The 13,644-nt window shown below is 37.7% G+C and overlaps 1 protein-coding gene across 3 annotated transcripts in view; it reads left to right on the forward strand.

Moving 5' to 3' along the window:
* SKAP2 (src kinase associated phosphoprotein 2) overlaps positions 1 to 10,607 on the forward strand; it is a 122,883-nt gene extending 112,276 nt beyond the window's left edge. For all 3 annotated transcript variants that reach the window (XM_030008434.1, XM_030008436.1, XM_030008437.1), the window contains 2 exons: positions 7,539 to 7,640; positions 8,052 to 10,607. In XM_030008434.1, the coding sequence (XP_029864294.1) occupies positions 7,539 to 7,631 (93 nt within the window). In that variant the 3' untranslated portion in view covers positions 7,632 to 7,640; positions 8,052 to 10,607. The remainder of the gene's footprint in view (positions 1 to 7,538; positions 7,641 to 8,051) is intronic.
* The last annotated feature ends 3,037 nt before the right edge of the window (positions 10,608 to 13,644 follow it).

Raw genomic sequence — 13,644 nt, forward strand, 5'->3', positions numbered from 1 at the left:
AAGCAAGAGGAGCAATATGTTACATGTAAGTTTCTAGGTGAATGTGTTTTAGAAGAATGAGCAAGGTTTCAGTTTGGCAATGTTTACTTCCTTAAATAGCTAAGCATTATGAAAAGACAAATCCCCCATAATTTGCTTTAAACTGAGCATCAGAATTCAATGTTAGTGCCATGAGCATGATTTGCATGCTTATACTCTGATAATACAAATACCTATGCCCGACTGGTGTAATTACTGTAGAAAAGCGTGTTTTCCTTGTTTTAAAGGTGCATTCAAAAACTATTTTAGCTATTATCTAAATAGTTATGTCCGTTGTGGCTTTTGTGTGGCAGGTAGCAGAAGTTCTATGGGCTCTTACAAAGATCTCCCACACTGGAAATGCACTACCACTGAATAAAGCGTAATCTAGATACCAAGTTAACACTCTACTTTCATGGAAAATTTTAGAGCAAAGGGTTAAGTTATAGATGAGATTTCCATGAATCATGAATACCAGAGTGAGCAGCATTATATTGCATTGGCATGTACTCAAATAATAACAGGGAAAGAGAATTCCAGACTGAGATATAATTTCTGATTTTGAAGTATTAGTTATTGTTTTAATGCAAATATAAATATAAATGAGATGGGAATTAAATTAGTTTAAAAGTCAAGAAATGTCAGTAATTCTACTAAGCAGGTGCCTGCTAACATCTAAGTAAATTTCCATTACTACATGCATTTAGCTGATGAAACTATGGAACTTCCCAACACAAAACATGCACCTAAAGCAAACAAACAAATACTGCAAATACTGCACTTGCATAAACTGTGCATACCAAACTTAAAAAAAAAAAAAAAAAGGCTACTTCCACACACAGTTGTCTTTGTTTCTGGAAATTGATTTCTTGAGTAGATCTATGGAAGATTTATAAAAAGGATTGTTATGTCATGGTTTGTTTCCCCATTTATCATACAGGCTTGAAAGCAAAGGCAAGCTCATAAATGAGCAAGAGTTAAGAGCAATCATCCTTTTAGAAAACAGGATGCTCAAGTATTGCATTTCTAATAGTCAATATTAACTAAGAAGCAAATACTAAGAAGTCAATATTAACTGATTAATTAATTAATGAGTCCCTCTACCAGTAAAGCTAGAAAATGTTTTCTACTGCATAGCTGGAGAGGGGTATATAGTTTTCTGAAAGTTCACATGATTCATAGCATAAGTTATAAAAGCCACTTGAATATTCAAACATATTATAAATTAAAGTGATAATAGTATGAGTTTATCTCTACAGATACATCGATCAATCTGAAAAGTTAACTTTTTTTAAAATCAAGTTAACAAGTACTGTTGTAACAGTTCTGTTAATTCTGCTTAGATTAAAACTTTTGAAGTTGAAACTCTCAAAGGTAGAAAAACCTAGAAAAAAGTTTTGGGGTTTTTTGTGTAAGAGCCCATAGAACTTCTGCCACACAAAAGCCACAACGGACATAACTATTTAGATAATAGCTAAAATAGTTTTTGAATGCACCTTTAAAACAAGGAAAACACGCTTTTCTACAGTAATTACACCAGTCGGGCATAGGTATTTGTATTATCAGAGTATAAGCATGCAAATCATGCTCATGGCACTAACATTGAATTCTGATGCTCAGTTTAAAGCAAATTATGGGGGATTTGTCTTTTCATAATGCTTAGCTATTTAAGGAAGTAAACATTGCCAAACTGAAACCTTGCTCATTCTTCTAAAACACATTCACCTAGAAACTTACATGTAACATATTGCTCCTCTTGCTTTATTTAAATTGTATTAATGCCCAAGTTTGCTAAACTGGTTAGAATACTCACATCTCAACCTGTATTTTTTGCTTAGAGAAAAGACAAATAAAGAAATCTCCATAGCTCAGGTTACTGCTTATGAAATAAAGTACAACTTAACAGTGCAGCTGTTTCATAATCAGTGAGAGCATTTTGTACATTATCTGTATAATCTTCATAAAATGTATTTATTTGGTATTTTTCAAAAAGATGTGAAAGGCATACTAAAATCCTGAGTGATTTTTTTTCTGTCAAGCTACTTTCTGACTGATTATACCGAGATCCGTATTTAACAGTAATTTCTCTTTCCATGACCATACTGCCTATGTCTGTCTACCTTAGCAAATTGGCAGTACCAATAGAACAGATTTGCAGAGTGAAACACTTAGTGCTGAGGCCCCGGTGTCCATACTGTGTGTTTTTAAAGGGGTTTGACCGAAGAGGTCTACCCTGGTTTTGTGGAAGAAGAACACGTTAGTGGTTGGAGCACATTCAAGTGCATCTTCCATTTTAGTTTCATCTGAAAGAAATGTAGTGTGTGTGCTCTGAGACTGACAGCTCTGCAAAGTGAGCCAAGGTGGGGAAAGTGGGAGCATTGGGAGATTCACTTCAGAGGGATGCTTCTGATCAAAACTAAAATGCAGTACTAAGTTGTACATTTCCTTCTTCTGGCTTGTTTAGGTATATTCCTTCCAGAAAAAAAAAAATAGATACATGGCTAAACATAAGATAAGAGCAAAGGCCTTTAAATGGAAGGTTAGTTAAGATAGATCAATGCAAAGTGACTCTAGCTTTCTTGCTTTGCATACTGATAATATGTAAGCATTTACGTACCTGATTAGAAAAATTTTTGGCATTGTGTCATCTAACGGAAAATAAAATGGCCCTTCTGTTGTTCTAGGGTGTTTTCAGGGGCCAGTTTTGGTTCAGAATTCAGTGTGCTTACCCTGATTTATATTGGAACTCTTTAATTGGTGTCTATTTTGTCTCTTGTCATTGCAGGAAATAAAACCTAATAACGCAACCATACGATAAATCTGAGGCTTATATTCTTAAAGATGACCATTTTATTGCTCTCTTAAAACAACTCTACTACCTGTGAAGAAGTCTTATTCAGTTATCTAAAACATTTATCATTTTCTGCTTTTTAGAGAAAATGCTCTTCTGTGCCAAAAATGCTCCCTGGTTGATAGTGTATCATTCAGCAATTACACCAAAGGAAGTTCTAAAGTTTTTTAGCTAGTCTGAATCTCCTGGATGAATTAGAGGTGTTTTAAAATATTATCTTGCCAAAATTGCCCCCCAGGGTAGTCTTAAAAAAGAATTTCTCCCTGTTCCCTGCACATCTTTAGCTTGATAGGAGAGGCTACTTATTTTAACCCCAAGCTAGGTTATAGGTATGCTTTGCTTTTCAGTTTTAAAGTTTTCAGATCTTCAGCCCGTAAGTTAATATTACTTATAGTGCTACTGGAAGAGGACAGGAGAAAAATCTTGAAATCACACACTTCAGTTGTGTTTTTTAAAAACACAACTGCATTGTTTTATTCAAGGCATTGAAACACAATGATGATTTTCAGCAACTCTTTTTAAAAAACAAAACAAATAAAAAAACCCACAGTACAAACACAAAAAACATACCATATGTATTGAACAATAGGGACTAATTGCACAAGGACCAGATGTTCTCAACTTTTGCTGAAGTCAGTAGAAGTTAATATGGTGCAAAGCATCTGGAGATCCTCATTTATGCAGAGGATCTGTTCTAATGGTAGAGACTGTTCTGGAAATCCTCTTGCATATAAACATTTTCTATTCATGCATATCGAAATTCTCTTCTATATAGTACAAAAATCTTTTATTTAAAAGGTACCTGTAAAAAACAGGTAGTGTATTTCTACCTACTGTGTTTTCCCTAAATGCAAAAACTTACGATCGGTGTCTCATGGAGTCACGGGTACATACACATCAGTAGAGTGAACTTGGTGGGATGGGGACAAGGAGAAGCATCTGCTCACAGTGTGTTCAGTTGAGAGCATTTAAGGAGCCTGTAAACCCTGATGGGATTTTTTTTTTTTTTCCCCCTGCTATCATAGCATGCTGTACAGAGAGTGTTTTGCCAGCATGTTAAATGTTGAGCCATAACCTGTTCCTTGCCGCCTGTGAAATTACTTCACTTCGGTTAATAAATTTCTGCTGGGGGAAAAAAAAATCCACTCTTACAGACAGTGAAAACAGAAGTAGCTTTGAAAGCATTTGGTCATTTGTTAAGGTGGTTGTTCTGTGTTATTTGGCATAATATATTCCACTGCCCCAGTGCTTGTCTTCCAGGGGTTGCAGTGGCCCCTTCCTCCCCCCGCCGCTGCCTAACATTGCCTGGTATGGCAAATGTGCTCCCAGTCACATGGCAGAGCCCTGGCCGCACACTTGTGCATTCTCCTCATTGCAGGGCGGCTGGATCTGGCCCTGCCCCCCTCTCCTATCCCTCAGTTTGCCTTGGAGCAATTCATTTTGCAGTTATTGAATTTCTTTGGAGAGTTATTTTCATACAGCGAGCATCACAGCACCTCTGGATCTTGATAGCATTTCTACATAAGGAGAAAGAAGCTTTGTGTTAGTAATTACCTAACATTGTCAGGAGCTGACTGCAGGCCTCTTTCTAGTGATAACAGAATAACCACATAATGTAGCTTTATAGCACATGATTAATAGAAAATAATTACACATCCTACAAAGGGATGCAATATTTCTTATAAATTGACTACAATGGTTTCCTGTAGATTAAAGGACTCTTTATTATTTTATCAGTCCTTCTGAAGTATAGTCGCTTGCCTATGTTAGCAGTGATGTTAAGAGCTGAATGCAGTGAGGGATACCAGATGGTAAACCCAGTGGTACCTGGGATCTGAAGCTGATGCTTGCAAAAGCACCGTGCTTCCCAACTCGTAAAAATTCATCTAAAAATCGTAACTGTATTCATATCCTTCTGTGTATTAATCATTATTTCCCACAAATTGGGCTTTAGACTTTTATTCTACACATCTTAAGTAGCAGTAATAGACATATGGACCTCACAACAGCACTGTATTAATTAAATTATATTGCTATGAAGGAGTTTATAATTAGTAACGTTGATAGAAACAATATATCAATTTGGATTTTATATGTGACTTCAAGAAAGGACTGGGGAGGACTGCTTATCTGCCTTCCTAGTAAGCACTCTTTTGTGATACTGAGGACAGAAAGGAGTAGTTAGGAGTTTAAAGAGAAACGTCTGTGCTTTAATCAGTTTAAAAGGGAGCACTATCTAATTATTCTAAAACCTGAGATTAAAGTTTTATATTCTTAGTAGCCAGGTATCTGCATTATATTTTTGTCCAGACTTCTATAGACTGCAGATAGTTTAATTGGGATTCATGTTGCTCTTGAGACCCATGCAAAGAATAGTAATGTAAAGTAAAAGCTTCTGTGTTGCAATATTGTCTGTATGGTTTAATGGTTGCAGTGAATCCTTAAATTAGTTTACTAGTCCGTTGCATCAACATTCATTTAATCTTCTCACTTAGCTTCATGCCAGAGCAGTAAGTGGTGTATTAGTAAGTAGCAAAAACCAGAAAGTTTTCAAAACAGCAGCATGCTTTTAATTTTAATTTGAGGTGTCTGAATTGTTTCTTTAAAAACAATGGTTTCTAAGTTCATGTAGTCTTGCGAAGTGGAACATTTTCAATGGATAATGTAGTCCACAGGCTTTTTCTATGCCATTTGTCATATGCAATTTAATGACTGCTTAACTAAGCCACTTCCCTCATTTCATGTATTATTTGGTTTTTTGGCTGATGTCTAGCAAAACTTGCTTAATCACTCTTGCCAGTCACTTCACGAGTTCCATGTAACAGCTTAAAATCTTTTGTTGCTTTCTCTTGGAGAGATTTATTGCTGAGATTCCAGTAGTATACGTGAGTACTGCTCCTTTCAGCGATTTCCCACTTCAGTCTAGAAATGCAGTTTTGTATATTTAACCTGTATATTGTGAGATAAACCACAGATTTTTAAACAGGCTGATCAGGAACATTATAAACTTCACTGTCAGGGTATTATCTAACCTTTAAGGATTTGGGGTGTAATGTGTACCCCCATGGGAAAGATTATGAGCAGTTCTTAATTTCTGTGGAGAGCAGTTTGCACTGAAGATCAGGTTCAGATACCTCTAGACTTTCAGATCCGACCCATCCCCAGCAGTCTGTTCTGCAGTGGAAGGGGGAAGAAGGTGGAATGATTTTTGCAGCTTTCATATTTGTGTGTTCACATCGTAAATGAAGGTTTTTCTGCTGCTTTTTATGTGGATTTTATTTAAATCACACTTACTGCAGTATTTTATGGATAGTAAGATAGAATCTTTTACATCACCGATTCACTGTGAAGAGAAGGAAGAAAATGTTTAAGACTGATGTTCAGCCTTCCACAATAAGAAAATATAAAAGTGTGTGCATGTCTGCGTGCAAGTGTGTTCAAAAAAAATCCAAAAAGGCAAAAAGCCACAAAAAAAAAAGCGCCTGGGCCCACATGAAAGTGGGCCATCAACAGGGCTTCATCATAGTTAAGCACAGGGAGAGCTAAGTACACTAAGCACCTCATAGGACCCTAGAGAACTCTCCACCAGGCCAAATATGCCAGCAGCAAATCATTATAGCTCGGGCTCTAATGAAACTCCATTAACCCTTAAGCTCCACTTGACTGTTTATAACTGAAAAACTTTATCTGCAGTCAAAATAATAGCTTCATCTCAGTAGGACCATTAATTCAAAATCCTACAGCCTTTTGCGTTTCTCATCAGAAGAGCAGTGTAGCAGGAAGCAGATGTTGCTTATCAGAGATATCTGTGTATTTTGTATTTTCCATGTTTGTTCCAAAGTAATTTTCTATCTTACTAATCATTCAATTTTGAATGGGGTCTCTGTTTTAATAATGCTTCATTTGTAACTCAATATATGTGTGTGTGCAATTTCAGCTGTTACAATTTATTGAACTGCTGTTAGGATTGATCTTAAAATATTTACCTCATAGGCAAAAAATTAAATTTGGATCCCACAATACTCTTACTTGGTATTGCTTTTGGAAGATATTATTTCTTTAAACTATTATAATTCATTTTGTTTCATATTTATCTCACTAAGCCTAAACAAATTTCAAACAAAAGTACATTAGTCATCTGTCAGACATATGAGATCTGCCATAGAATTTTCTGCAAGCCTAAAGCAATAGTAGACTTTGGCCATAGAAAGAGATTATGTATTAGATAGTGTTCCCTTTGCATTTGAGCAAAGTAGTTTTTAAAACAAGTTGATTGTAAGTTTCTTAGAGTTTAGCCTTGTGATACTGAAAGAATCCCAGTTGATTCTTGTATGTCAACATTGTGCTATTAGATTTTAGTTACAAAGACAAGGTTTTTATATTTGTGATGAATAAAGGATGGAGAGGTTGGCTATTTTTAGTAGGTGTTAACAGAGAAGCGTGGCTGTAATTAAGAAATTTTCCTGTGTATGCCTGGCCTTTTTAAAATTTAGCTTCTGTCTTTGCCTAACTCTGCATGTGAATGCCTCTAACAAAAAGATATGTTTTAATTTTCATTTGAAATTATTATAACTGTATGTAAGAGAAAGCATCCATAAGGAGTTGCATACAAAACTCTGTTGCATTTATATCAGACTAAAGGTTAATATTGCATATTGTTTTCAATTAGGAGTACAATAGATTTGGCTGGTGGGTAGGAGAAATGAAGGGAACCATTGGCTTGGTGCCTAAAGCCTACATAATGGAGATGTATGATATTTGAGAGGCCTGGGTAAGTACATTTTAATCCAATCTTCTGTAATGGCTTATATGTTCCCTTGTTCTCTGTTTCATAAGTATTTCTTTCCTGGAACCTTTGTAGGAGTCCTGTTAACATAAAGATTATGGCAGAATATATTGAAGGTTCAATTAAAGCACTTTTTCTGGGATTCTTTATGAAATATTAAACCATAGTATACAGAAGATGATGTATTTTTATAACTATGTTCCTTTTCCATGTTGTTTTTTTTTTTTTTAATAAAATTAGCATACTTTCCTAGTTAGTTTTGTTACTTTAGTAATATGTATGTATCTATCTGTGCAGAAAACTGTGGAAGGGGATAGATATTTGGACTGTGTTTGATATGCATGTTTGAGGTTTTTTGGTTAATGATGAACTTTCAACTTCCCTCTCCCTAATCAGGAGAAATCTGCACTTGAAATCAAGAGTGGTGTGCAGCTGCAGTTTACAGACCCAGCCTCTGAAAGAAGATTCTGCCGTACACATTTTGTGGTTTCAGTGAATGTAGTCAAATAATTGCCTTGTGTATATTAAACATTAAAAACTGTAATTGATCATAATTCTGCGGAAATGTTCTTCTTAGCCACTTCTTATAGAATTGTAATGCTAGGAAATGACATAGATTGTAGTTAACATATGGGGCATAAGCAGCCAAATAGTGCCTGTTGCTCTTAAGCGTAATAGCAGCACTTTGTATGGCTATAGATTTGTGTTCTTCCAAGGAATTTGGCTATGTTTTCCTGTTCCTCAGATTTAGAAAAATCAAGCTGAACTTCAAAAGAAGAAAACTATTACTCAGCTCATGCTTGCATTAACCTTTTAATGCTCACTGTACATTTTGTGCAGTTTCCTAGGAAAATCAAGGGAAATTGATGTGTAATATTGCAAGTCTTCAGGTTATTCTGCTTCCAAATGTTTTTGTATTGTGTTTTAGCCAATGATTTATTTTTCTCATCTATGTAGTATTGATACTTAATATTTTGTTACCACAAAATGAAAGTTTGGTTCTTTTGCTGATGTAATAAATAATAAATCAGCCTGTGTGGTAATACTGCCCTGATGCCATTCTGACTTGGAGATATGAATTATGTGAAAATTTGTAAAAAGATAATATATTAGGCCCCACATTTTTTGCTAAGTCAACATGAGCTAAATGGCAGGTAAGAATGATTTTTGTTCGTGGTAGCGTGAAATATTTTATCTGTACCTTACAGATACTTTCACAGAGTCAAATCTGGATACCTTGTTGATACGTAGAATTTCTGATACAAGTTGTGCAACAGACATCTTCAGCTCTACCTGGATTAGTAACAGCTACATGCAGTGTTAGTGTCAAATCCAGAACTTTGTGGCTAAAAATATCAGTTGAAACATAAAAAAAGTACACTAAAATACTATCGCTTGTGGACAAGGGGTTGGGCAAGTCAGAGTTAATACTTTAAATACTCTTGTTTTGGATATGCGCTTTACTATTAGCATGCAAGATCAACTTTTTTGAATCCTCCCACATGCTTGATTTGTGAGACCCTTAATCTGCCAAAGAGGCAGGTCAAGCCAGTCTGCGAATTGCTGAGCCTGTGCAGGTCCCCTTGTTAGTTGCTCGTGCTGTTTACGCTTCAGGCGGGCCCTGGAAACGCTGTGGGTTAAAAGGTAATGTTAGTCTGAACTCGGAATTGGATCCTTTCAGTTAAACTAAGATGTTGTGCTTTGTGTTAGCTAACGTATGATACTTGACGGTACACTGGATTCTAATAGGAGTCAAACAGGGTACAGTTTTGTTGTAATTTTTTAAAAAAGAGATAGTCATTGAAATTGATTCTGTACATTATCAGTGAAGCATTAAAATGGTAGATTGTAGTCTTCAGATCTTTTACTACTTTAATTTATCAAGTGTACTTGTGGATTGTGTACAGAATATGAAGCGTTAATATCATGGCTAGAAAAGCTCCTTCTCTCTTGTTAACGTGGCAGCGTAATAAATCTGCCCACCGCAATGTCTTTTTATTAATTACGTAATTCCGGATTCCACCACCGCCTACTTTTTTGGGAGTACACCCCCCCGCCCCCCCGCGTTGAGTGCATACGCGCGAAACTTGATTTAGGCCAGGACCAGCGCGGGGACGGCGGCGCCGAGCCCGCAGCGGCTGTGCCGAGCCCGCAGCGGCTGTGCGGGAGCCGGCGCTGCCGCTGCCCGGAGGAGGGAAGGGGCGGCGGGCTGAGGCGGCGCGCTGCGCTCCGCTGCCTTGCGCTGCCCTGCCCGGCCCGGCCCGGCCCGGCCCGGCCCTGCCCTGCCCGCCCGCGGCGGTAGGTGGCAGCAAATTTTCACAGCACGGGAGGAGGCCGAGCCAGTCCCCTTCCCCCTTCCCCGCGCCGCTTCTGCCGTTTTTCCAGGAGAGGGAGTCCTTACCCAAGCGATGAGGAGCAGGTCTGCCGAGCGCTTTCTCTCCTGGGTGGTGGCAGCCAGAGGAATAAAGTGTCTTTTGTCTGTAGCTCTCCTTCAGGGCTTCCCCCCCCCACCCCCGCTCTTAGTACATATGGGGGGCGGGGGGAGTAAACAAACTGCCTTAAAATTCAAACTGTGAAAGATGTCCTGAAACCCACTTGGAAGTGTCTTGGAATAAACCAGCAATGGACCGTGGAAGAATTGTTTACTTTAAATCTGTGCAAATACCATAGCCTTTTTTGGATAAGAAAATCTCCATTAATACTACTTAAACAAAACTCAGTGGTAGAAAATGCTAATTGCTTTATTTTCTTTGTGTACGGAGGTTGCACTTGTCTTTCCGTGAACGGTAAGACAGCTAATTTTTTAAAAGGTGATTGCAAGTCATATTTTGTACAGCGTTTTACTTGATTATTTGCTCTGTTCTGGATTTGTAGTATACTGCCATTAGATCTTACAATAATGTTCTACTCTGCAAATTTTTAAGGTTCAAATAAAGTTTAATTGTTTGCAAACTGTTATGATGCTAATAATTCAACAGCCTGCTGTGTTACTAATGAAATTACTTTGTTATGATTAATTTGGAAAATAGTGTGTTGATTGTAGTAATTAAGCACAACAAGGTGAAGTAAATGATTCTAATGCCATCTGGCCTCCAGACTGAATGAAGAAATGAAATGGGGCTGTCATTTGAATTTATTCAGAGAAGTAAGGGTAATACAAATGCTTTTTATAGCAGAGGCACCCGGATATAATCATGCCACTCTCTAGTATTTTTTCATGTACTTCTCTATACAGATAAATGGTTCACATATTTTTTCCAGCATCTAGTTAGGATATACCTCTTTGTGCATACTGCCACTAATTACATGTACTGATGGTAGTGTATGCGCTGGTTCTTCCATCAGAGAGATCTATGGATAAGATTTAGAGACGTGATGTGCATCAACCTACCTTTTGCTCCTCTACTAATGATAAAAACTTTTTTTGACTGGAATTAAGCTGAATGTGAATGCTAATTAAGATCCCATTCTATATTCAAAGCCAAATGCATAAACTTTCTTCTTTTTGGCTCTGAAGTCTGGGTATGACACAGCATTAGAAGGAGCGTAAAGAATAACCCTTTAAAACCCGATCCAATGACTGTTGAAACTGAGAAGCTATTGAATTTGGTTGCTTCTGGATCAGGCTCTCAGAACAGTGACGCAAAAACAGGCACTACAATTTCAAAGTGCCTTTTGCTGAATACTCTTTGTCCTCTTTCTGAAAGGGATGCAGTTATTTCCGTAAGCTGAACTAAACAAAAGAAAGGCACTGACTTCTCTGTAGCCAAAAGATTGAAATCCATTTTTCTATCTCAGGTAAAGCAAAATGAAGTTGTGGCTGTAGATCAGAGTCCTGGCTTGATAAAGTTTACTGGGATCTGTAGGGAAGCTGTAAAATATTAAAAGATGGGATGAAAGTACCCAGGTAGATGACGATGGTGTGCTTTTCAGCTGCATGAGCCATTTGATGTTTTTCTCATCTCTCTCCCTCAATTGATGAAAAATTTATTAGTATGTAACTGTGGGAATAAGCGTATGCATGGAAACCTTATAAAAAACTTTCCACTTTACATAGTACAATGTACTGATAAACTGCAAGACCTTCACTTACGAGGGTTTCTCTGAAGCTGACATTTCTCAGACAAGTGTCTGCCTAATTCCATCTTTATTTAGAAAAACTGACACTGAGCTCAGTGAAGAGTGCTCTGCCAAATCTGCATCTCTGATTTAGAGTTCATTTCCTGCCCAGCATCCCGTGTCTTACTGTGAGGGACCAGCACCAACCAACTTCAAACTATGGACTTAAAATTGTGGATTGAAGCTGGGTGTAAGCACAGTATTTCATGGTTTTGGGATGAAATTGTGTCTTGGCCAGTCTCTCCTTGCTACAGGAAGAAGTAAATGGGGGCAGAGATGGTGACAGGATGTGTAGGTCAAGGGGATGCCGCTTTTTTAATCCAACTGTGTTGTGCCATGGAATATATATATATTTTTTTTTTTTCCCTTTAAATTGTAAAGTGGATCAGGCAGTGATAAGCCATGAATTATTATATCATAGTCTTTTACAGATTTCTTTAGGAGTGATTTTGTAATGGGTTCTAGACAATTCTGTTTCTGCTGCCTGGAATTTTCCTTAGTCCAAACTACCACAGAGAAATTCGTAGGGAGCTGGGTTCAAAGCAAAGTAGAGGAAAAACCTCTGCACCTGAAAGCTATGCCAACATGAGTCAAATTTAAAACTGGAAATGTCATCTTCTTCCCAGCCTTTTGGGAGGAACGAGTCTTTTAATTAAGAGGAAAAACTTAAAAATCCAAAGAGTCATCTTGTAGCAATGTGTGGGAGAATAAAGTACAACAGTGCAGGCAGTCTGAGAATTGCTGCTGGGAGATGAAGAGGCAGATAGTTTCAAATGCCACTGAAACCTGTTTATTAATTTTCTGCTGTAGCAAACTGATGTGTTGGAACTTTTATCCTAAAGTAGCCTCAGTGTCTCACAACCAGTAGAACAGACTTCCTTTCACCCTCTATTGTAAAGCGTGCTACTCCATAAAGATATTTGATGGCTAATGAGCATTTTACAGCAAGACTTTAAAGTTTATGCTGTGAGATGAAAAAAAAAAATCCACATTCAGTTACAGTGGGAGGATTTATGTTGGCAGAATAGAATTACCAGTTTGGCCACTTCCAGTCTGCCGTAATTGCTTGCATATTTGTAAATAGCACCATGGGATTTTTAACGGCCACAGGCAATCAGGATTTTAGTTTTACACCTCATGCTACAAGACAGGGTATGTAGCACCACAGAACTGACCCCCGTGCAGAACTGCCTGGGTTAAAGGAAAAAAAGTATTACACAGGATCATTATCAATCTTTCAAACGCCAGCAGCATGGAAGTGTGCCTTGGCAGGCTCCCACCCAAGAGCTGACATGGCCCAATGCTGCTTTTTAATAGTCAAATCTAATAGGGTCAGCATGAGAAGAGCAGAGCGCAGACAGTCTGACAGGCGTGGGCAACTCAGTTTATTCATTGGCGGTCTTCAGCCTCAGAGACTTGTTTCAGTTTGGAAGGGAAAAGATGAAATCTGTGAACAGTCATGTGGCATCAGGGAAGCAGAGGGACCTTCTTCCTTTTCTGCTGCTCTCTTCTGAGAGGACTGCCATTCTTTCCTTATATTTAAATTAAAAGCAGCCAGGCATGAATGCACACGTATGTGTGGGAAGGAGTGGGTTTTATACTATAGTGACTTACAATCATGTTTTGATGCTGGTTTCTCCTTTCTAAAAGGTGTTCATGTCTGCATGCTCGTAATAGCCACACTACTACAGAAAAATGGTATTTCTAGCTTTTAAAAAAATTTTATTTCCAGTTGTTTAAAGGCTCTATTCTAGTAACTTCTTTCTTGTCCTACATTTCCCATCGCGATAATACTGTTAGTGCATTGTCAGGTGCCTCTTATCAAAATCTGTGTGTCTTTTGTGACACTAATTTTTATTTGCCTGTACCA

The sequence above is a fragment of the Aquila chrysaetos genome, chromosome 3, assembly GCF_900496995.4.
Source record: "Aquila chrysaetos chrysaetos chromosome 3, bAquChr1.4, whole genome shotgun sequence".
Taxonomy (NCBI): domain Eukaryota; kingdom Metazoa; phylum Chordata; class Aves; order Accipitriformes; family Accipitridae; genus Aquila; species Aquila chrysaetos.